Source organism: Mobula birostris, chromosome 22, assembly GCF_030028105.1.
Source record: "Mobula birostris isolate sMobBir1 chromosome 22, sMobBir1.hap1, whole genome shotgun sequence".
Lineage (NCBI taxonomy): Eukaryota > Metazoa > Chordata > Chondrichthyes > Myliobatiformes > Myliobatidae > Mobula > Mobula birostris.
Window position 1 is genome coordinate 11,265,673 of NC_092391.1, and position 25,188 is coordinate 11,290,860.

The following is a 25,188-nucleotide window of genomic DNA, read 5'->3' on the forward strand; positions in this document are numbered from 1 at the left end:
ATCACTGACATATGTCTTGAAATGTGTTCTTTTGTGGCAGCGGTACCGTGCAATGCAATAATAAAAAGCTGCAAGTTAAACTTATAAAAATATTAAAAATTAATTAAGTAGTGCAAAAAGAGCAAAGAATGAAAAAAAAACTATTGAAGTAATATACATGGTTTCATTATCTATTCAGAAATCTTATGGAGGAGGGGAAGAAGCTGTTCCCAAAAACGTTGAGTGTGTGTCTTCAGGCTCCTGAGTAACACTCATTTCAAATAAAATACCTGAAACGTCTGCACACTTTCTGTCCATTTTACTAGACAATATCTGAAGATGAGAGATATATTTATTTGTTACATGCACATGAAAATGTATATTGAAATGTGCCATTTCCATCAAATCAAATCAGCACAGAGTGTGCCCACAAATTAATAACCTTAATAACAACTTAATAATTTTAGCCGGTATGTCGTTGGGATGTGGGAGGAAACCAGAGCACCCAGAGGAAGCTCATGTGGTCAGTGAAAACAGTACAAACTTGTTACGGACAGCAGTGGGAATCGAACTCTGATCTTACAGCGTTGTGCTAACCACTACGCTACTGCGCTGCCCTGAGCAGCAAACTGAGATGTCTGTTTGGGATCACGTCACATTTGGAGGATTGTATGCAGTGTTGTTCACCACACTGTAGGAGAGACGTGGAGGCTTTGGAGAGGATGCAGAAGAGGTTCACCAGGATGCTACCTGGATTGGAGAGCATTAGATTTTAGGGGACGTTGGACAAGCTTGGATTGTTTTCTCTGGAGCATCAGAGATGGAGGATTGATCTCCTAGTAGTGCGTAAAATTATGACAGGCATAGATAGCATAATGGATGGCGGGGAAGAGATACATCTCTGCCAAAGGAGGTGTAAGACACTTCTTCCCTCCGCTAGCCTGCAGGCCACCCTTGGGAAAGGTGTAGCACCTGCTTAGCCCCCCGATCATGGTTACATGAAGCAGTGGATGGCCATTTGAGCAGCCGGTGCATATCACAAGTCCTGATTATGTGACCACTGACACCAGGCAGACAATCCCTGAAGAGTATTGATAATGAAGAGGGTCACCTGTCTTGTAAAGACACTTTGCAGCCCAGAAGAAGGTGATGGCAAACCACTTCTGTAGAAATATTGGCCAAGAACAAGCATGATTGCCCATGCGATATGTCATGGCATGTAACGATGATGATGAGACAGGGTAGAAAGTTATTTATCCTAGGATGGAAATGTCCAGAGGACATCGGTTGAAGGTGAGGGGTAAAAGAGACAAGTTTTTATTACAGAGAACTTGCTGCCTGGAGCATACTGCCAGGGGAGGTGATTGAAGCAAGGCGATGGAGATGGTGATCAGTATCAAGGTGACAGATAGCAGTAAGAGGCATTTAGACGGACAGATGATCAGGTAGGCAGTGGAGGGATAGAAGTCACGTGTGGGCAGATGGGATTATTTGGATTGGTATCATGATCGGATCAGACAAGATGTGCCCAAGATCCAGTTCCTGTGCTGTACTGTTCAATGTATCACTTATTATTTTTATATAAAATACGTTGCCCACTGATATGCTATGTGTTTCAGTCCAATCTCCAGGACGTGTTGTGTGCACCAAAATAAATTTTGCCGAAGTGTAACGACACATAATCACTTCTGTTCTCGGGAAATGATGCAAGATGAAGCCGTGTGTTGCAATCCCTTCAGCCAAAATCTAAATGCATAACATGAAATACTGCAAGTATGAAAAAGCTGCATGTGTTCCAAGTCAGTTCCTTTGACTGATATGACAAGGTCTTGACTCCTTTCATCATGCAACAGACTTCTTGTTTGTACATTTTCTTTTGTGCAAGATCCTGCCTGAACATGACTTTGTGTTGGCCCATGCTTGCCGCAGACAGTCTGAAGGTATGGATTGCTACTGATACTGTTTAAAAATTTATTCTTCGAATCGATCAGTGCTAACAAGGCCAGAATTTATTATTCCTCACTGTGAGCAACAGAAGGTGGTAGTGAAAGTTTTTATGACCTGCGGTAAAAGTACTCCTGCAAGACAGTGGGGTAAAGGATTGCAAGCATTTCTGTTAACAACAGAGGTGGATTGGAGATAAATATGCAAGTGAGTAGAATGTATGCCTGGAAGGAAATTTCAAGGTAATGGCTTTCCCAGGCACCTGTTGCCCTTCAAGGTGGTGTCGAGCTGCCATCTCCATTGAGGTCGTGGGTCAGACTTAGTTGCTTTTTTTAAGTTTGTAGGGATGGTTCAGGGACAGAGAGGGGAGTTAGAGGTCAGATTTGGGTTTAGGAACAGCGATGTGGGGAGTTAAGGTCAGATTAGGGTTTAGGAACAGGGATGTGAGAAGTTAGAGGTCAGATTTGGGTTTAGGAACAGGGATGTGGGGAGTTAGAGGTCAGATTTGGGTTTAGGAACAGGGATGTGGGGAGTTAGAGGTCAGATTTGGGTTTAGGAACAGGGATGTGGGGAGTTAGAGGTCAGATTTGGGTTTAGGATCAGGGATGTGGGGAGTTAGAGGTCAGATTTGGGTTTAGGAACAGGGATGTGAGAAGTTAGATTTGGGTTTAGGAACAGGGATGTGGGGAGTTAGAGATCAGATTTGGCTTTAGTGACAGAGATGTGGAGGAGTTAGAGATCAGATTAAGGTTTAGGAACAGGCACATGACGAGATAGGCCAAAGCCAGCATGGTCTCCTGAAAGGAAAATCCAGCCTGACAAACCTACTGCAATTCTTTGAGGAAATTACAAGCAGGGTAGATAAAGGAGATGCAGTAGACTTGGCGTACTTGGATTTTCAGAAGGCCTTTGATAAGGTGCCGCACATGAGGCTGTTTAGCAAGATATGAGCCCATGGAATTACAGGGAAGTTACTAGCATGGGTGGAGCATTGGCTGGTCGGCAGAAAACAGAGAGTGGGAATAAAGGGATCCTATTCTGGCTGGCTGCTGGTTACCAGTGGAGTTCCACAGGGGTCGGTGTTGGGAAAGCTGTTTTTTATGATGTATATCAATGATTTGGACTATGTGATTATTGGACTTGTGGCTAAATTTGCCAATGATATAAAGATAGGTGGAGGAGCGGGTAGTGTTGAGAAAACAGAGAGCCTGCGGAGAGACTTAGATTGTTTAGGGGAATGGGCAAAGAAGTGGCAAATGAAATACAATTTTGGAAGGTGTAAAGGGACTTGGGAGTCCTTGTGCAGGATACCCTAAAGGTTAACCTCCAGATTGAGTCAGTGGTGCAAAAGGTGAATGCAATGCTGGCATTCATTTCTAGAGGTATAGAATGTAAGAGCAGGGATATGATGTTGAGGCTCTATAAGGCACTCGTGAGACCATACTTGAAGTGTGCAGTTTTGGGCTCCTTATTTTAGAAAGGATATACTGACAATGGGGAGGGTTCAGAGAAGATTCACGAGAATAATTCCAGGAATGAAAGGGTTATTATATGAGGAAAGTCTGGCAGCTCTTGGGCTATATTCCCTGGAGTTCAGGAGAATGAGGGGGGATCTCATAGAAACATTCTGAATGTTAAAAGACTTGAACAGATTAGATATGGCAAAGTTATTTCCCATGGTAGGGGAGCCTAGGACAAGAGGGCACAAATTCAGGATTGAAGGATGTCCATTTAGAATAGAGATGTGGAGAAATTACTTTAGTCAGAGGGTGGTAAATCTGTGGAATTCATTGCCACAAGCGGCTGTGGAGGCCAAGTGATTGGGTGTATTGAAGGCAGAGATAGATAGGTTCTTGATTAGCCAGAGCATCAAAGGGTATGGGGAGAAGGCAGGGGAGTGGGGCTGACTGGAAGAATTTGATCAGTCCATGATTGTATGGCAGAGCAGACTCAATGGTCCAAATGGCCTGCTTCTGCTCCTATATCTTATGGTCTTATGATGTGAGGAGTTAGAGGTCAGATTAGGGAGGGAGATAGGGAGAAAGTAAAGTCTGATGTAGCAGCATTTCAGTGGAGTAAGGGGAATTACAGTGGTATGAGAAAGGTGTTGGCCAAAGTAAATTGGAAAGAGCTGCTGGCAGGGATGACAGCAGAGCAGCAATGACTTGAGTTTATTGGGAAAATGAGGAAGGTGCAGAACATATGTATTCCAAAAATGAAGAAATACTCAAATGCTAAAATAGTACAACTATGGCTGACAAGGGAAGTCAAAGCTATTGTGAAAGCAAGAGAAAGGGCATACAACAAAGCAAAAATTAGTGGAAAGATAGAGAATTGGGAAGTTTATAAAAACCTACAGAGAACAACTAAAAAAAATCATTCAAAGGGAAAAGATGAAATATGAAAGCAAGCTAGCAAATTATATCAAAGTGGATAGTAAAGGTTTTTTCAAGTACGTTCAAAATAAAAAAGAAATGGGAGTGGATATAGGACTACTAGAAAATGAGGCAGGAGAAATAATAACAGGGGACAAGGAGATGGGCTGATGAACTAAATGAGTATTTTGCATCAGTCTTCACTGTGGAAGATACTAGCAGTATGCCTGATGTTGTAGTATGTGAAGGAAGAGAGGTGAATGCAGTTACTATTACAAGGGAGAAGGTGCTCAAAAAGCTGAAAGATTTAAAGGCACGTAAGCCACCTGGACCAGATGAACTGCACCCTAGAGTTCTGAAAGAGGTAGCATTAGAGATTGTAGTGGTATTAGAAATGATCTTTCAAAAATCATTGGACTCTGCCATGGTCTCAGAGGACTGGAAAATTGCACTCCACTCTTTAAGAAAGGAGGAAGGCAGCAGAAAGGAAATTAGATCAGTTAGACTGACCTCAGTGGTTGGGAAGATGTTAGAGTCAATTGTTAAGGATGAAGTGATGGAGTACTTGGTGACACAGGACAAGATAGTACCAAGTCAGCATAGTTTCCTTCAGGGAAAATTCTACCTGACGAGCCTGTTGGAATTCTTTGAGGAGATTACAAGTGGGATAAATAAAGGGAATGCAGTGGATGTTGTACATTTAGGTTTTCAGAAGGCCTTTGACAAGGTGCCACACATGAGACTGCTTACCGACTTAAGAGCCCATGGTATTACAGGAGAGTTACTAACATGGTTAGAGCATTCAACAGGAATTCTGCAGGTGCTGGAAATTCAAGCAACACACATCAAAGTTGCTGGTGAATGCAGCAGGCCAGGCAGCATCTCTAGGAAGAGGTGCAGTCGACGTTTCAGGCCGAGACCCTTCGCCTGCTGCGTTCACCAGCAACTTTGATGGTTAGAGCATTGGCTGATTGGTAGGAGGCAGCAAGTGGGAATAAAAGGATCCTCTTCTGGTTGGCTGCCAGTGACTAGTGGTGTTCCGCAGGGGTCGGTGTTGGGACCACTTCTTTTTATGATGCATATCAATGATTTAGATGATGGAACAGATGGCTTTGTTGCCAAGTTTGCAGATGATATGAAGATTGGTGGGGGGCAAGTAGTGTTGAGGAAACAGGTGGGATGCAGAAGGACTTAGACAGATCAGGAGAATGGGCAGTAAAGTAGCAAAGGAAATACAATGTTGTAAAATGCATGGTCATGCACGTTGGTAGTAGAAATAAATTTGCGGACTATTTTCTAAACAGGAGAAAATCCGAAAATCTGAGATGCAAAGGGACTTGGGAGTCCTTGTGCAGAGCACCGTAAAGGTTAACTTGCAGGTTGAGTCAGTGGTGAGGAAGGCAAATGCCATGTTAGCATTCACCTCAGAGGTCTAGAATACAAGAGCAGGGATATGATGCTGAGGCTTTATAAGGCACTAGTGAGGCCTCACCTTAGTATTGAGAACAGTTTTGGGCCTCTCATCTTAGAAAAGATGTGCTGGCATTGGAGAGGGTCCAGAGGAGGTTCACTAGGATGATTCCAGGAATGAAAAGGTTATCATACAAGGAACATTTGATGGCTCTATGTCTGTACTCACTGGAATTCAGAAGGATGACGGGGTTGGGTGGATATCATTGAAACCTTTCAAATGTTAAAAGGCATAGACACAGTAGATGTGGACAGGATGTTTCCCATGGTGGGAGAATCCAGGACAAGAGGGCACAGCCTCAGGATAGGGGGCGCCCTTTCAAAACAGAAATGCAGAGAAATTTCTTTTGCCAAAGGGTGGTGAATTTGTGGAAATTGTTGCCACATGCAGCTGTGGAGGCCAGGTTGTTGGGTGTATTTAAGGCAGAGATTGATAGGTTCTTGATTGGACATGGCATCAAAGATTATGGGGAGAAGGTCAGGAACTAAGATTGATCAGGAGAGAAATAAAGGATCAGCCGTGATTGAATGGCGGAGCAGACTTGATGGGCCAGATTGCCTAATTCTGCTCCTATGTCTTATGGTCTTATGGTTGTATGGATGTGGAGGATTTAGAGGTCAGATTAGGGTTTAGGGACAGGGATGTGAGGAATTAGAGGTCAGATTTGGGTTTAGGAACAGGGATGTGAGGAGTTAGAGGTCAGATTTGGGTTTAGGGATGTGAGGAGATAGAGGTCAGATTTTGGGTTTAGGAACAGGGATGTGGGGGAGTTCGAGGTCAGATACCCTCTCTGCGTTTGAAGACTAACAACATAGACTAGTGGCAAACGACATCTGGAATCCAGGCCTCCACTCTGTGTTCGAAATCCAGTGATGTGAACATAAGGGCAGATGACATCCAGAGTCTGGGGCACTGCTCTGCACTCAAAGGCCAGCAGCATCGATGGGTGACGAAGTACATCCATAGATATCAGGTAGTCCCAGGTCGGTGGATCAGAGGATCATATGTCCATGGGAAAAGGAGGAACGTAGAGGTATAAGGGCCGGTCAGATGGCAAGCCTGGAATTCAGGGTCCCATTATCAGCAGGACTTGAGGTCAATACTGAAGATAAGCCCGAAAGTGAACAGAAGTCAGGAAATTGAAGCTTGGAGACTAAAGATTGGAGGTCTTATCTGGAGTCGGGGGACTGTCTATGTGTATGTGTGTGAGGGTAAGTGGGATGAAGGACAGGGACTTGCTTTGCTGGTGTTACTTTGTTGCATTTTTGTGTTAAGTGTTGTTCTGCCAAGCATTGTGGGCATGCTATGCTGGTGCTGAAATGTGTGAGGACACTTGATAAGGTTCCCCATGCAAGGCTCCTTCAGAAAGTAAGGGGGCATGGAATCCAAGGAGACCTTGCTTTGTGGATCCAGAATTAGCTTGCCTACAGAAGGCAAAGGGTGGTTGTAGATGGTTCGTATTCTGCGTGGAGGTCGGTGACCAGTGGTGTTCCACAGGGATCTGTTCTGGGACCCCTCCTCTTTGTGATTGTTATAAATGACCTGGATGAGGAAGTGAAGGGATGGGTTAGTAAGTTTGTCTGATGACACAAAGATTGGGGGTGTTGTGAATAGTTTGAAGGGTTGTCAGCGGTTACAGCGGGATATTGATAGGATGCAGAACTGGGCTGAGAAGTGGCAGATGGACTTTGACCCAGATAAGTGTGAAGTAGTTCATTTTGGTAGGTCCAATTTGAAGACAGAATATAATATAAATGCTAAGACTCTAGGCAGTGTGGAGGATCTAACAGATCTTGGGGTCCATGTCAATAAGACACTCAAAGCTACTGCACAGGTTGACAGTGTTGTTAAGAAGGCATATGATGTGTTGGCATTCATCAACTATGGGATTGAGTTCAAGAGCCATAAGGTAATGTTACAGCTATATAAGACCTTGGTCAGACTCCAGTCGGAGTACTGTGTCCAGTTCTGGTCACCTCACTACAGGAAGGATGTGGATACTATAGAGAGAGTGCAGAGGAGATTTACGAGGATGTTGCCTGTATTGGAGGGCATACCTTATGAGAATAGGTTGAGTGTACTTGGCCTTTTCACTTTGAAGCCTAATGGCCTGGGGGAAGAAACCTCCTGACCATTCTTGTTTTTATGCATTGTAGTCTCCTGCTTGATGGTAGAGAGTCAAAGAGGGTGCTGGATGGATGGGTGGGATCCTTAATAATCCTAAGAGACCTGTGTATGCAGTGCTCCTGATAAATGTCCCTGATGGGTGGTAGAGAGACCTTCCAATGTGAGCAGTTTTGGGCCCCCTATCTAAGAAAGGGTGTTCTGGAAATGGAGAGGGTTCAAAGGAGGTTCACGAAAACAATTTTGGGATTGAAAGGCTTATCATATGAAGAGCCCCAGCCGAGGCAACGTGTTGTGTCCTTGAGCAAGGTACTTAACCACACATTGCTCTGCGACGACACTGGTGCCAAGCTGTATGGGTCCTAATGCCCTTCCCTTGGACAACACTGGTGTTGTGGAGAGGGGAGACTTGCAGCATGGGCAACTGCTGGTCCTCCATACAACCTTGCCCAGGCCTGCAACCTGGAGATTGAAGATTTTCCATGTGCAGATCCATGGTCTCGCAAGACTAACGGATGCCTTTAATGAAGAGCATTTGATGGCTCTGGGCCTGTACCCACTCTAATTCAGAAGAATGAGGGCGATCTCATTGAAACCTATTGAATGTTCAAAGGCCTCAATAGCGTGAAGGTGGGGAGGATGTTTCCTATGGTGAGAAAGTCTAAGACCAGAGGTCACAGCCTCAGAATAGAGGGGTGTCCATTTAGAATGGAGTTGAGGAGGAATTTCTTCAGACAGAATGGTGAATCTGTGGAATTCGTTGCCACTGACAGCTGTGGAGGCTAAGCCACTGGATATATTTAAGGCAGAGGTTGATAGGTTCTTGATTAGGCAGGGCATGAAGGGATATGGGGAGAAGAGAGGAGACTGGGGCTGAGAGGGAAAATGGACCGGTTGGAAGGGCCTGTTCGTGCTGTATCTCAATGAATAAAGATTGGCTGCTGACTTGCAAACTGGGATATTTGGAATAATGTGAACACAAGCAGTGGGTGCAGATCCAACCCGACTGAACCAGGTGCAAAGGTTTGACCTTTGTATTATATACATAAGGAACAGTACCATAAACCACAATGATACCCTTTTTCGTGCAAATTAATTATTATATTCTACCAAGGATCACATTCCCTCAGCCTGAGCTATGCAGTTTAAAGAATGTCAATAAACCAAGCTATTTTCCAGCTGTTATGCATGTTTATTCTCGACAGATACGCAAAATTACAACTAGCTTGCTCACATTATTTTTACATCTCTTAAGTCTTTTCATAACCAGTAGGTAGATCAAAGGGATATTATGTGGCTTCCATTAATTTTTGGAGTTTTCCTTTTGAAGAAAGTACTGTGCCATAAATCTTGTAATTTCATTGCTTTGGTGAGGGAAGTTCAGTCTCCGATCATTCCAATCTGAAGAAACCTGCAGGAGAGAGTGAGATTTTAACCTATCAAGCCATTTCTGAACCATCTGCATTTCAAAGTATTGCTCAAAGTTCAAAGTGTGGAGGGGCCACTGCACGGGATCAGAAAAAGCTGTAGAAAGTTGTAAACTCAGCCAGCTCCATCACGGGCACCAGCCTCCCCAGCATCAAAGACACCTTCAAAGAACAATGTCTCAAGAAAGTGGCATCCATTAGTAAAGACCCCTATCGCCCAGGACTTGCCCTTTTCTCATTGCTACCATCATGGAGGAGGTGCAGGAGCCTGAAGACACACACACAATGATTCAGGAACAGCTTCTTCCCCTCTGTCAGCAGATTTCTGTATGGACATTGAACCCATGAGCACTACCTCACTCTGTTCTTGCTCCCTTTTTGCACTACTAATCTTTAATTTTTTTATATGTACATCTTGTAAATTATATTTTTCTTTTATTATTATATATTGCAATATACTTCTGCTGCAAATCAATAAATTTCAGAACATATGCAGGTAATATTAATCCTGATTGTGATTCTGACTCCAGTTCCTTTTCAATATTAACATATTTTCACAATTAGGCTCGATGGTGTAATGCTATTACATCTCCAGCGACCCGGGTTCTCTTCCCGCTGCTGTCTGTAAAGACTATGTACATTCTCCCCATGGCCCCATGGATTTACTCCAGGTACTCCGGGGGCTTTGTCCCATTTTCCAAAGCCGTACAGGTCAGTAGGTTAATTGGTCACTTGGGTGTAATTGGGCGGTGCGGGCTCCTGGGCTGGCGGGGCCTGTTAGCATGCTGTATCTCCAAATAGAATTAAGCATTGTATTGATTTCTTTATTATCACAAGCGAAGTGCAGCTCACTGACTTCATAAAATAGTTATCAAGACCATAAGAACATAAGATATAGGAGCAGAATTAGGTCATTGGGCTCAACGAGTCTGCTCCACCATTTCATCACGGCTGATCCAATTTTCCTCTCAGCCCCAATCTCCTACCTTTACCTCCTATCCCTTCATGCACTGGCCAGTCGAGAATCTATCAACCCCTGCCTTAAATATACATAAAGACTTGGCCTCCACAGCTGCCCGCGCCTCATTAATGAGGCCTACCATTCAGCAGTACACTCTAGATCTCAGCCTCATGGCATAGTCTACTGGCAAAATCCCTCTCACTTTCGAAAGTGATCACACATGGTATATTCATATGATAGTACAGCACTTACATTGTTATTATTATCAGGATATAGTGTGGAACAGGCCCTACCAGCCCTTCGAGCTGTGGCGCCCAGCAACCTTCGATTTATCCTTCGTCTAATCATGGGACAATTTACAATGACCAACTGGTACATCTTTGGACTGTGGGAGTAAAGCCAGACTGTCACGGGGCAAACGTACAAACTCATTACAGGCTGGGGTGGGAATTGAACCCGTGTTGCTGGTACTGTAAAGTTGTGTTAACCACTACGCTACTGTGCCGCCCCGTAGAATAAGCCATGAAATTGAGTCACAGAGTCAAATAGCACAGAAGCCGACCCTTCAGCTCAAATTAACCATGCCAAACACAATTTCCATCGAAGCCGGTCATTCTTGCCCGAATTTGGCCCATATCCCTCCAATTCTTTCCTGTCTGTGTACTTGTGTCTTTTAAAAGTTATCCACATAGCTTTTAAATGTAGTTAATGTACCTGCCTCAACCACTTCCTCTGGCAGCTTGTTTCATGTATACACCAGTCTCTCGGTGAAGAAGTTGCCCCTCAGGAACCGTTGAGTTCTTCCAGTAGGTTGTTTGTTGATTGAGATTAATGTAGGATCATAAGTAAATGGGTGGTTGATGGTCAGCCCAAGCTTAGAGGGCCTTTTTCCATACTATATTTCTTTATGACTAGATCTGTCTTCTCTCACCTTAAACCCATCTAGTCATTGGTTACCTTTCCCTGGGAAAAAGACAGTGTGCATTCACCCTATGTTCCTCATGACATTATGGACCTCTGCATCTCTCACATTCCAACAAATAAGGTCCTAGCCTGCCAACCTCTCCCTATAACTTGGGCCCTCGAGTCCTGGCAACACTCTTGTAAATCTTCCTTTTCACTGTTTTCAGTTTAGTGACGTCTTTCCCACAACAAGGTAACCAAAACTGAAATCTGAATCAGCCACACCAATGTCAAAGTTCAAAGTTTAAAGTAAATGAATTATCCAATATGTACACATCACCATATGCTACTCTGAGATTCATTTCCTCACAGGCTTTCGCAGTAGACAAAGAAATACAATAGAATCAATGAACAACTACACAAAAAAAGACTGACAACCAAGGCACAGAAGAAGGCAAGCTGCGCAAGTACAAAAAAAACTAATAAGTCCAGTGGATTCCAGTTAATTGGGACACATCAGGACCAGTACATTTTGGCCCAATTAAGCGGCTGCCCTAATGAGCTGAAGTTTCATGGAAATAGTTAAAATGGTAGAAAAAGAGGCATTGATGTACTAGGAGGTTTATAGTCTGCTGAGGGCTATATCTGTGGCATTCAAGTCTGGCAGCCAGAACTATACAAGAAAACCAGGTGTGACTTACAAAGGGCTTCCTCAAGAGCAAAGGAACTATTCCGAACAAGGTTGGAGGCAGAATCAGATGCACATCAACTCGGGCATGTCATAAGGTGGTGACTGGGAACAGACCCAAGTGCAAGACCCAGACACTGAAGTACTAGGGACAGGACTAGGATATGGGGTGAGGGCTAGGACATGGGCACGAAAAACCGGGAACCCAGAACAGGACTGGACAAGAGAGCTAGGAGCCCCGGCTTGGACTCCGAGCCAGAGACTGGACAAGGACCCAGAACCTGGATCTTGCCTCTGGCTCGGACCCCAGAACTAGGCAAGGACGTGACTTGGCTGGCAGGCAGGGCAAGGCTGGAGACCAGAGACTTGAGGCAAGGCTTGAGACCAGAGGCTTGAGGCTTGGGGTCTTGAAGCTTTGTCATGGTGCGGATCGGGGTCCCTTTAAATTTAGCTTCTTTATGTTACGATCCGAACCGTTGATTCCCTGTTTTCCCATGTCCCTCAACTTTGGTGATTAGAGGCAATTAACACTCGGCTGAACCGGTAGTTTATAGTCTCCGGCTTTCAGCCGTTCGGTGCGGGAGCGTCTGCAAAGTCACGGCGTGCTAATGTCTTCTGGCCAGACCAAGCCTTGTCTCCGCCTGAAGTGAGTGCTGGTAATTCGCCTTTCCTCACCGGAGCAACCCTGTCCAGTTACCTCGCCGAAGCGAGCCTGCAAAGTTTCCTCATCAAGGTGGGTCCGTCAGTTAACCCGCCGGAGAGAATCAAGAGCCGCTGTCTACTGTTCCCAGGCAGAGTCGAGAGCTCGGCACTACCCGGAGGTTCCAAGCACCACGTCCTGGCTCCGGCGGCATCCAAGTACCACGTCCACGTCCTGGCCCTGGTGGCGTTCAAGTACCATGTCAAGTCCTGGCCCTGGCGGCTTTCCAGTTCTGAGTCTAGTCCTGGCCCTGGCGGTCTGTGATTCCTGTCCTACCCGCTTGTCTGAATCCCTTCTCTGCCCCTCTTGCCTCTAGCCCTCGTCTGCAGCCCCCACCTGCACTTCGGTCTAGTTCCATCACCGGAGCTAGATAGGTACTGTCTGGTGTTCATTCGTGTCGGTCTTGTCTTGTTCTGTCCTCGCCTCCGTGGGGTAAGTCAGGCCATCTTGCCATTGCCCCGCAGAGGGTCATGAGTCCCGGCCCTATGTCCTGTACCCAAGGAGGGGTCCCGGCTCTCTGTTCTGTGTGCGAGTCCCAACCCTATGTCCTGTACCCAAGGAGGAGACCAGACTCTTTGTTCTCTGTATGTGTCCATGGTTCCATATACCTGCTCTCCCAATACCGAGGCTCTGTGTTCCCATGTTCCTCCTCTCCCTAGCCCATGTCATGTCCATGCCTGGTTCTGGGGTCCAAGCCCGAGGCAAGACCCAGGTACCGGGTCCTTGCCCAGTCTCGGGCTTGGAGTCCATACCCTAGCCTCTTCATGTCTCCTCTAGTTCTGGGACCCGATTCTGAGTCCTAGCCCAGACCCTTGGTCCCTGCCTAGTCGTAGTTCTCAGTCCTTGTCCAGTTCACTACTCCTGCTCCTGCCTAGCTCTCCTGATATCAAACAATAAACTAATTTTAATTAACCTCACAAGATGCATCTTGCATTTGGGTCCACCCTTGCTCCCAATGCCCCGCCATTGTGAGAAGCTTGGCTTGGGGCGAGGCTCGAGGCTTGGGGCCTTGAAGCTCCTCCTGGGCAGGGCGCAGTACTCCTCCCGATGGAGGCGAGGGACAGGAAGGGACAGAACCAACCGCAGGGTAACAGCAATCTGGTCTGACTTACCCAACGGAGGCAGGGGACAGGAAGGGACAGAACCCACCGCAGGGTAATGGCAACCTGGCCTGGCTTACCCGACGGAGGCAAGGGACAGGAAGGGACAGAACCAACCGCAGGGTAACGGCAATCTGGTCTGACTTACCCGACGGAGGCAAGGGACAGGAAGGGACAGAACCCACTGCAGGGTAACGGCAATCTGGCCTGGCTTACCCGACAGAGGCAAGGGACAGGAAGGGGGCTAGGTTCAGGGTGGCTCCAAGACAAGACTTCAGGCGAGACGAGGCGAGAGTTACCAGCAAGACAAGGCAAGGCTTCAGGCAATGCAAGGCAAGACAAGAACTTCAGGTGAGGCGAGAGTTACCAGCAAGACAAGGCAAGACTTCAGGCGAGGAAACAGAAGGCAGGGGAAGGGATACAAGGAGTAAGGACAAGAACAATCCAGCAGCCATGCCCTGGTCTCTGGAGGTATTTATGCAGCCTGCCCCAACGAGAATCAGCTGCCTCAATTAGTGCTCAACAGGAACAGAAACAGGGTAGACAGGAAAACCTGGAGCAAGGGTCGATGGACCGGACCATGAACCGGAATGCAGACTTCACGGACCGGTCCATGACAGGGCAGGGTTTGCAGGCTTATACTTCCTACAAAATGAAATGTAACATCATGAATGGCAGTGATGTTTCACTCTCAGATGAGCTGAATGCCTTTTATGCACGCTTTGAAAGGGAGAATAAAATTACAGCTATGCAGATCCCCACAGCATCCAGTGACTCTATGATTTCTGTCTTGGAGGCAGATGTCAGACTGTCTTTGAAGAGGGTGAACCTTCACAAGGTGACAGGCCCTAATGGAGCATCAGGTAGGGCTCTGAAAACCTGTGCCAACCAATTGGTTCAAAGACATTTTCAATCTCTCGTTGCTACAGTCGGAAGTTCCCACCTGCTTCGAAAGGGCAACAGTCATACCAGTGCCCAAGAAGAGCTGGGTGAGCATCCTTAATGACTACCGTCCAATAGCACTCACATCTATGGTGATGAAGTGTCTTAAGAGGTTAGTTATGGCTAGAATTAATCCTCTCAGCAAAGACCCACGGCAATTTGCCTATTGCCACAATAGGTATATGGCAATCTCATTGGCTCTTCATGTGTCATGTGGCCTTGAATCACCTGGAGAATACTAATACCTATAATCAGGAAGCTATTTATTGACTACAGCTCTGTGTTTAGCACAATCTGATCAAGAAGTTCCAGAACCTGGGTCTCCCTCTGTACCTCCCTCTGCAACTAGATCCTCTACTTCCTAACCAGAAAACCACAATCTGTGTGGGTTGGAAATTTCAGCTCCACCTCATTGACAATCAACACTGGCGTACCTCAGGGGTGTGTGCTTAGCCCACTGCTCTACTCTCTCTATACCCATGTCTGTGTGGCTAGGCACAGCTCAAATGCCATCTATAAATTTGCTGATGACACAACTATTTTTGGCAGAATTTCAGATGGTGATGAGAGGGCGTACAGGAGCGAGATAAATCAGACAGCTGAGTGATGTTGCAGCAACCACCTTGCATTCAACAGCAGTGAGACCAAAGAAATGGTTGTGGACTTCAGAATGGGTAAGACAAGGGAACACACACCAATCCTCATTGAGGGATCAGAAGTAGAAAGAGTGAGAAATTTCAAGTTCCTAGGTGTCAATAACTCTGGACCCAGCATATCGATGCAGCTACAAAGAAGGCATGGTAGCTATATTTTATTAGGAGTTTGAGGAAGTTTGGTATGTCACCGAAAACACTTGAAAATTTCTTCAGATGTACCATGGAGAGTATTCTGACTGGCTGCATCTCCATCTGGTACGGGGTGGTTGCGGGGGAACTACTGCATAGGAACGAAATAAGCTGCAGCGTTGTAAACTCAGTCAGCTCCTTCATGGGCACAAGTCTCTGATAGTATCAGGATATCTTCAAGGAGCAAGCACACAACACATTGAACTTTGAAGTGGATGGGCTACAGCAGCAGAAGATCATGAACATACACTCAGTGGCCACTTTATTAGGTATAGGAAGGGTCTAATTAAGTGGCCACTGGGTGTATATTTCATGTGAATTATTTTAATGCCAACTCATTTTAATGGAGGGAATTCCAACCTTTTTTATGCCCTGGACCCTTATCGTTAACCGAGGGGTCCAGGACCCCAGATTGGGAACCCCTGGTTTAGAGGTTTTCTACTTCTGAAAATGTTCCACTGTAAATGTCAAGCTCTTGCTGGGTGACTTTGTAACCTCAACCCACTTTCAACACCAGATTTATGTGCCTGGTATTTTCCATAGTGTTTCTTTTCAGGGAGCTTAATGTCCTTACCAGTGGAGTCGTTATCCAGCCAATCTCCTGAGCTTCTGTCTGGGGCATGGTGTACTTCATCCTTGGTTCCAGAAAGTTGCGCCGTAATATTCTGGACAACTCCTCTAAATGATGATATGGAAACCACATGCAAAAATTATAAGTAGAACAAGACCTTTTGCGTACCAGGAGAGCATATTATGAGAATAAAATGAATATAGATACATACGATCCTCCTCCCCTTCCATATCCACATCGCGGACATTAGGTTTTCCTGTAATACAATGGACTGTTGGGAAAATAAATACAAGGCACATATTTAAACAGAATATCATTTAAAAAAACATCTTATGTTACTTAAAGCTAAATGTGATGATATATTACTTATGCAACTTTCATATTTTCAACTATGATAAAAATTGGGATGTTCTCTTTATCCCTTACTCAACATCACTACTAATTTATTTGGTTTAGCACAACATTGTGGGCTGAAGGGCCTGTTCCTGTGACGTACAGTTCTATGTTCTACAATTCTGTGCAATGAAGTGTAACAGTTACAGAGAAAGCACAGTGCAGGTAAACAATAAAGTGTAAAATCATAATGACATTATTTCTTAAGTCAAGCGTCTGTCTTGTCAAAGTCAAAGTAAATTTATTATCAAAGTATACATATGTCACCATATATTACCCTGAGATTCATTTTCTTGCAGGCATTTACAGGAAAGTAAGGAAATAGAATAGAATTTATGGAAACTGTATATAAATAAGACTGGCAAACAACCAATGTACAAAAGAAAGCATATTGTGCAGTAACAAATATGCACAGTACTGTGCAAAGGCTTAGGCACAAACAGGGTGCCTTAGAGTTGTGCTGCTACTCTATTTGTCAACGTAGAGCAGAGAGCGAGTTTGTAAATCTGGCGGGAGCAAATGATGTTAGGAATGGCGAGGGTGGAGCACCCTGGGAGGGGTGTGGGACAGGCAGCGGAGAAGGACTGCCAGGGGTGGGGAAGTGGGTGCAGACACACCCAGCCCTGAGACACCAGACAAGATCATTTGATCCCAAACAACCGGTTTATTGATCATTACAGAATGTCTCTCAGATGCTTCCCGCTGCCTCCCCTCTCCCTTCCCCTTTTCCCAACCATGATTCCCCTCTCCCTGCCCCCTTCCCACTCTCAGTCCACAGTAGAGACCCATATCAGAATCAGGTTTATCATCACTCACATATGTCATGAACTTTGTTTTTTTTCGCAGCAGCAGTACAGTGCAATACGTAAAATTCCTACAGTACCATGTAAAAGTCTTAGGCATGCTAGCTATATATACTGTATGTGCCAAAGACTTTTGCACAGTTCTGTCTGTTGTATTACTGAAACCATAGCCTCATCACTGCTTGCTGGAACTTGCTCCGATCAATTTGCCTGCTGTGCTCTCTGTCAGATTCGGAATCAGATTTAATATCACTGACATACATTATGAAATCTGTTGTTTTGTGGCAACAGTACAGTGCAATACAGAAAAAGTACTATAAGTTTCAAAAATATATATTGTCTATAATAAAATTAAATAAGTACTGCAAAAAGGAAGCAAAAGTAGTGAGGTAGTGTTCATGGGTTGGTTCATTGTCTGTTCAGAAATCTTTTTTTAATATAATTTTTATTGAGTTTTCAAAGTGAATATATGAAAAGATAATGTCTACCCCCCCTCCCCTTAACCCTTCCCCCCGATATATACTCCTACCTGAAAAAAAAAGAACTGCCTGGATATTGGAAGGTTTCCACGTGCTCCATGGGATTCAAAATAAATTTAGTATATTTATTTATTACTTTCCCCAAGGGACCAACATCTTTATCATCAGACCAACTAGATATGCCATCCTGTCTTTTGTAAATAAGGGCGCCAAATATTCAAAAATGTTTCATATTTATCTCTTAAATTATAAGAATTTTTTTTCGAGTGGAATAGAACTAGCCATTTCATTGTTGCAACGATTCATACTTAAATACGAATCGGATTTCCAAGTAACTGCAATAGCCTTCTTAGCTACTGCCAATGCAATTTTTATGAATTCTTTCTGATATTTATTCAATTTAAGTTTTGGTTTTATCCCTTCAGTATCACCTAATAGAAATAATACAGGGTTATGTGGAAGTTGAGTTCCAGTAATTTGTTCCAATAAGACTCTTAAATTTATCCAAAAAGGTTGAATTTTAGAACAAGACCAAGTAGAATGTAAGAAAGTACCAATTTCTTGATTACACCGAAAGCATTGATCAGAGTCTGTTCAGAAATTTCATTGGGGAGGGGAAAAAGTTGTTCCTAAAATGTTGATAGTGTGTGTTCAGACTCCTGTACCTCCTCTCTGATGACACTAATAAGAAGACAGCATGTCCTGGGGGGGACTAGGAGTCATTAATGATGGATGCTGCCATTCTGAAGATGTCTTTAATGTTGGGAAGGCTGGTGATGGAGCTGACTGAGTTTGCAACTCTCTGCAACATTACTCGTTGTTAAAGTAGTGACTATACCTCAGTATGTGCAGGTTACCATCACCTAAACTTTGGACATGGCAAACATACAACTGAGTTCCCACAAACTGAAGAGTCCAGTGTATAGACCCGCATTTGTTCCTACAAATGGTACTTTATGTTGGTGGTTCTCCATAGACACTGCCTGACCTCCTGAGTTCCTCGAGTGTTTCGTGCATGCTGCTCCAGATTCCAGTACCCGTGGTCTCTTATGTCTCCAGAATGAGAATGTTTGATTGGAACAGACCCTGAGCCTCCCTCCCACCCCAACACCTGTCATCTTGAGGGTGCCTTGTCCTTGCTTGTTTGTAAGAGAACGGTGAATCTATGGGATTCATTGCCACAGATGGCTGTGGGGGCCAAATCATTGGGTATATTTAAAGAGGAGGTTGATAAGTTTGTGATTAGTAAGGGTATCAAAGGTTACTGGGAGAAAATAGGAGAATGAGGTTGAGAGAGAAGATGAATCAGCCACGATGGAGCAGACTAGATGGGCTGAATGACCTAATTTGCTCCTATGTCTTATGGTCTTACAAGTTTTGTACAAATTTACCATTACCACACTTCTCAAAAGCAAAAAAATAAAGTTACATGGGCTAGTAGTATAATTAAGAAAATGAAAACTATCACAATACCCTCAGTGTGTCGTAAGGAGGTGGCTGGGAATATACCCAAGGGCAAGACACTGACACTGAAGTACTAGGGACAGGACTAGGATACAGGGTGAAGGCTAGGACATGGACAAGAAAACCGGGAACCCGGACAGGACTGGACAAGAGAGCTAGGAGCTTGGGCTTGGACTCCAAGCCAGAGACTGGACAAGGACCCAGAACCTGGGTCTTGCCTCTGGCTCAGACCCCAGAACTAGGCAAGGACGTGACTGGGCTGGCAGGCAGGACGAGGCTGGAGTCTTCAGACTTGGGGCCAGGCTTGGCTAGAGACTTGAGGCGAGGCAGGAGACCAGAGACTTGAGGCTTGGGGCGAGGCTCGAGGCTCGAGGCTCGAGGCTTGGGGTCTCCTGGGCAGGGCGCGGAACACCACCCAACAGAGGCAAGGGACAGGACCAACCACAAGGTAAATGCAATATGGCCTGGCTTACCCGACGGAGGCAAGGGACAGGAAAGGACAGAACCAACCGCAGGGTAGATGCAATACGGCCTGGCTTACCCGACGGAGGCAAGGGACAGGAAGGGACAGAACCAACCACAGGGTAACGGCAAGATGGCCTGACTTACCCAGCGGAGGCAAGGGACAGGAAGGGAGCTAGGTACAGGGTGGCTCCAAGACAAGACTTCAGGCGAGACGAGGCGAGACTTACCAGCAAGACAAAGCAAGGCTTCAGGCATGCAAGGTGAGACAAGAACTTCAGGCGAGGCGAGAGTTACTGGCAAGACAAGGCAAGGCTTCAGGCAATGCAAGGTGAGACAAGAACTTCAGGCGAGGCGAGAGTTACCAGCAAGACAAGACAAGGCTTCAGGCAATGCAAGGTGAGACAAGAACTTTGGGCGAGGCAAGAGTTACTGGCAAGACAAGGCTAGGCTCCAGGCGAGGAAACAGAAGGCAGGGGAAGGGATACAAGGAGTAAGGACAAGAACAATCCAGCAGCCACAGCCTGGTCTCTGGAGGTATTTATGCAGCCTGCCCCAACGAGAATCAGCTGCCTCAATTAGTGCTCAACAGGAACAGAAACAGGGTAGACAGGAAAACCTGGAGCAAGGGTCGATGGACTGGACCATGAACCAGAATGCGGACTTCACGGACCGGACCATGACACAGTGGCCTCTTTATTAGATACAGGAGTGGAACCCAGAGCAGTCACCTGCTTCTGTAGCCCACTCATTTCGAGGTTTGATGTGTTGTACATTCAGATGTGCTCTTCTGCACATCACTGTTGTAATGTGTGGTTATTTGAGTTACTTTTGCCTTCTTCTCAGCTTGAACCAGTCTGGCCATTCTCCTCTGATGTCTCTCATTAACAAGGCATTTTCGCCCACAAAGCTGCCACTCATTGAATGTTTTTGTATTTGTTGTACAATTCTCTGTAAACTCTAGAGACTGTTGTGCGTGAAAATCCCAAGAACAGGGGTAAGGTAAGCAGAGAGAGTTGTCATCGCTGTGCTTCAATCAAGACCTGACAAGGCCGACACAAAAAGAAGGGAGTTAAATATAATTACCAGAAATCCCAATTGGCTGGAATGTGTGCATTTTTCACATGCGTGACTTGTTGTCCGCTTTCAGTTGTTCACCTGCGAAAGCAACCAAAATCCACAGCGACGTCCACCATGGCGACACTCATACTAAAGAGCAGTCACGATATGCACTGGCAATGTTGGAACCCAAGTGTGGAGGAAAGACAGACACCCATGTAGAGACGGTGACCAGAATTTATTCATTAGAGCATTGGTGGCTCAGCTGAGTAACACTGTGAAACGTAACATTCTCAAAACTAGAATTAATCCTGGGAAGGGAGAAGGAAGAAGCACAAGGTGGTAGTTGATTGGTGAAAGAGAGGTAACCTCCAACCTGATGGCATGAACATCGATTTCTTGAACTTTCAGTAATTGGTGCCCCGTCCTTCACCGTTCCCCATTCAAATTTCCCTCTCTCACCTTATCTCCTTACTTGCGCATCACTTTCCTCTAGAGCTCCTCCACTTCCCTTTCTTCCATGGTTTCCTACCCTCTCCTATCAGATTCCGCCTCCTCCAGCCCTTTATCTCTTTCACCAATCGACTTCCCAGCTCTTTACTTCCCACCCGCCCCCTCTCCCAGTTTCACCTTCTCGGATTTCTCCTCTTCCTTTTCAGTCACGACGAAGGGTCTCGGCCTCAAACATCGACTGTTTACTCTTTTCCATAGATGCTGCCTGACCTGCTGAGTTCCTCCAGCAATTCGTGTGCATAGGTTTGGATTTCCAGCATCTGCAGATTTTGTCGTCTTTGTGACATCTGCAAGGTCGAGTGATTTTGTGTACATACATACATATCTATTTCTCTCTATTATTGCTCTCTTTTTGCACTATTTATTGATTTTTTATATAGATAGATAGATAGATAGATATACTTTATTAATCCCGAGGGAAATTTGGTTTCATTACAGCCACACCAACCAAGAATAGAGCATAAATATAGCGATACAAGAAACCCCAACAATCAAACAACAAAATGCAAACTATGCCAGATGGAAAATAAGTCCAGGACCAGTCTATTGGCTCAGGGTGTCTGACCCTTCACGGGAGGAGCTGCACGTTCGATGGCCAAAGGCAGGAACGACCACCCGTGCCACCAAGTGTTGCATCACGGTGGAATGTGGCCGAAGTCCAACAGTAAAAAGTTCAATATCCAGACTGCAAACACGTTCCTCGATTGTAATATGCCCCGGATTGCACCATCCGTTGTTAGCCAGAACAGTAAGCACCAAACTCCTTTACGCTTACCGCTCTCAGTGCACTTCCGGTCAGTCGGAACAGTATTACCCACCAAACTCCTCTTCTCCAAAATTCTTATTGTAATTTGTATTATTGCATTGTACTGCTGCCACAAAACAACAAATTTCACGACATGTTAGTTTATTTATTTATTGAGATAGAGTGTGGGATAGGCCCTTCTGGGCCTTCGAGCCACACCGTCCAGCCATCCCCTGATTTAATCCTCATCTTAACCACAGGACAATTTACAATGACCAAATAACCTCTGAACCAGTAGGTCTTTGGGAGGAAACCTGAGGGGACCCACACAGTCACATGGAAAACATACAAACTCTTTCCAGGCGGTGGCAGGAATTGAACCCGGGTCACCTGTACTGTAAAGCGTTGTGCTAACCACTATGCTACCGTGCCACCTTTATGTCAGTGATAATCTGATTCTGGTATATTGGGGATGAATTTGATTTACAGACATTGTAAACACTGAACCTGTTGGTAAGTCAGGAATGACTTGTAATTTGTTAGTTGTAAAGTACGTTTCATCATCATTGTTATGTGCCATGTTGTAAGACATAGGCAATCATAGTCTTTCCATTGTTCTTGGCAAATTTTTCTACAGAAGTGGTTTGCCATTGCCTTCTTCTGGGCAGTGTCTTTACAAGACGGGTGACCCCAGCCATTATCACTACTCCTCAGAGATTGTCTATTTGGTGTCAGTGGTCGCATAACCAGGTCATACGACCATCCACCACCTGCTCACATGACTTCACGTGACCCTGATCGGTTGGGGAGGGGGGCGGCTAAGCAGGTGCTACACCTTGCCCAAGGGTGAGCTACAGGCTAGTGGAGGGAAGGAGCGCCTTACACCTCCTTCGGTAGAGACGTATCTCCACCCCACCACCCATATAAGGTACCTTTGGATATCCTAAAAAAAACATGTTGCTACATAAATACAGACGTTCTTCATTGGGAACTTTTATATTTTATTAATAATAAAAACATTTTCGCTCCCGATTTCAGCAATATGTTGTCTGGGATTTTTTTTTTTCCATTGGAGTTTATAGCATCAATGTGACCCAACACATTGACCTAAGAATTAAGTCAAATTATTATCAAAGAATATGTACGGTACCCTCCAAGGAGGCCACAACCATGTCGTTGGGTTTGGAGGCTTGCGTGCTTCAATGACCTCGAGAGCGATGTTGGCTGGAGTCAGGGTTTTATGCTTTGGCTGTTGATAGGGTCACCCATGCCAAACAGGTCAAAGGTAGAGGCCAGACTAAGAGTGGTCCACTTGTCCTCCAGGTTCGGGGGTTCAGCTCAGGGCTAACAACCCTGACTAGTAAACCAAAACTGTTAGGGAAAAAGCAATGAAGAATCCTTCTGAGTGTGATGGTATCCCTGAGTCTCTTCCGAGACTTACATGAATAGTAGTAGTGAAAACCGAGCTACTGACACGATGAAGGAAGCCCTGACTACCGCCAGAAATGGAGGACCTTCAGTGCTGCCCCAAACGCCAGTGGCGTAACTGGCAGCATCCAGGGTTTATAGCATACTGCCTTGAGATTCGTCTTCTTGCATGCAGCCACAAAATCAAAGAAACTCAGTAGAACCCGTACAAAGAAAAACGCCATACAAAAGGACCATCGAACACCTAAAGTACGAAAAAAAGAACAGATTGTGCCAACAAAACGTAAACGATTAACTTTAACCGCAGGGTATACATCCGCAGGCAATTCAGTTCAGGGCTGAAGCACCCTATCAGGAGTAAACAAGAACACAAGGAACATTAACCGCGGAGTCCCAAAAGTGTATCCACAACTCCGGAGCGGGATTCAGCGCTGAGGCGGCTGAAGCCCGCCCAGAAGCCGATAGCTGCAGAACAACGGCACCTGAACCCGACCGAGTGCCTCAACACTCCTAAATGCCCTGATGTAGAGATGTGTACTGTTTTCGTAATTATATGTGCCCTGCGCTCTGTATGACTGCTGGTACAGCACTATGTTTCACACCTTGTCCCAGAATAACACTGTTTCATTTGGCTGTTACATGTATGGTTGAATGACAATTAAACTTGAACTTCAAGTGAACTCCCACTTTGAAATCTTTCATCATGTTCTAGGCAGTAGAGCCATTGTATCCACTCATGATGTCTTCCATTAATGCAGGTTTTGACCATCCCGGAAAGAGGATGCAATAATTACTCATAAGATTATTCAAATCCAGGTAATAATTTAAATCGGGGTTGTCAGGCGGTGCGGCTCGAAGGGCTGGTAGGGCCCTATTCCGCCCTGTTCCCTAAATAAAATATTAATTAGCCAATTAAAACGTGCGTAAATAGCCCGATTTAAATATGTTAAGGGTATCCACTCTTCCGTCCTCCGTCCGCCCATTATCCGTCCGCACCTGGATCCACCTATCACCTCGCCAGCTCCTGCAACTTTCAAACCAGTTGAAGGGACTCGACCCGAAATAACGGCTGTCGCCTTCGCTCCACAGACACTTCCTTACCCGCTGATATTCTCTAATGGTTTATTTATTTTCCTAGTCTAATATTGCTAAAGTCTATCTGCGTGCACTTTTTAAAAAGCCATTTTGAGGTTACTTTCCCGAAGCCTGGCGCATTTTGCGGGCTGCCCGGCACAATCCTCGCTGATTTGTTTTGACGTGAACGATGCATGTTTGAGTGAACATCTGACAAATAAACTAATCTTTTTTTTTAAATAAAAATCCAGTTCAGATATATAAATGGTGAAAGCCTGACAGCCGACGCGGTTTACTCGTGACTTACACTTCGTGCGGAAGTTGATGTTGAAGTTTGAGTAGAGTTTCTGGCTGCGTAGTTCTTTCCTGATGGTTTCCCGGTCGATGGCCAGTTGCTGCACAGCATCTTTTGGTGCTTTCTCCACCGGCCGTGCCATCCTATGAGGTCGCTTTGCCCTCTCGGTTACAGAAACTCCCGGCTGCCTGAGATTGCTACAGCGAATTGTTACACTGGTCACCAGGCAACCACCGGTGGAACCCAAACACAACCTCCCTCCCCCACACTCTCCGGCAGACTCCTGAAAGCCTCGTTAGATTCTAATCCCAGCCTGTTACTGAATTGCCTTTCTCTGTCTAAATTATGACCCATGGGAAAATAATATTAATCGTATCAATTTAATCCGCAATTTGCCTATCCTACAACAGGTCTACGGTAATCTCGTTGGTTCTTCCCGGCCT

General features: G+C 45.3%; 1 protein-coding gene across 1 annotated transcript; it reads right to left on the bottom strand.

Moving 5' to 3' along the window:
* Positions 1–9,072: 9,072 nt before the first annotated feature.
* Positions 9,073–24,975, bottom strand: cfap144 (cilia and flagella associated protein 144). The gene is made up of 4 exons (XM_072239960.1): positions 24,758–24,975; positions 16,242–16,301; positions 16,034–16,137; positions 9,073–9,304 (listed from the first exon to the last, which is right to left on the bottom strand). The coding sequence occupies exons 1-4, from the start codon at positions 24,885–24,887 to the stop codon at positions 9,197–9,199; spliced, it is 402 nt and encodes a 133-aa protein (XP_072096061.1). The 5' UTR covers positions 24,888–24,975; the 3' UTR covers positions 9,073–9,196.
* Between the last annotated feature and the right edge of the window lie 213 nt (positions 24,976–25,188).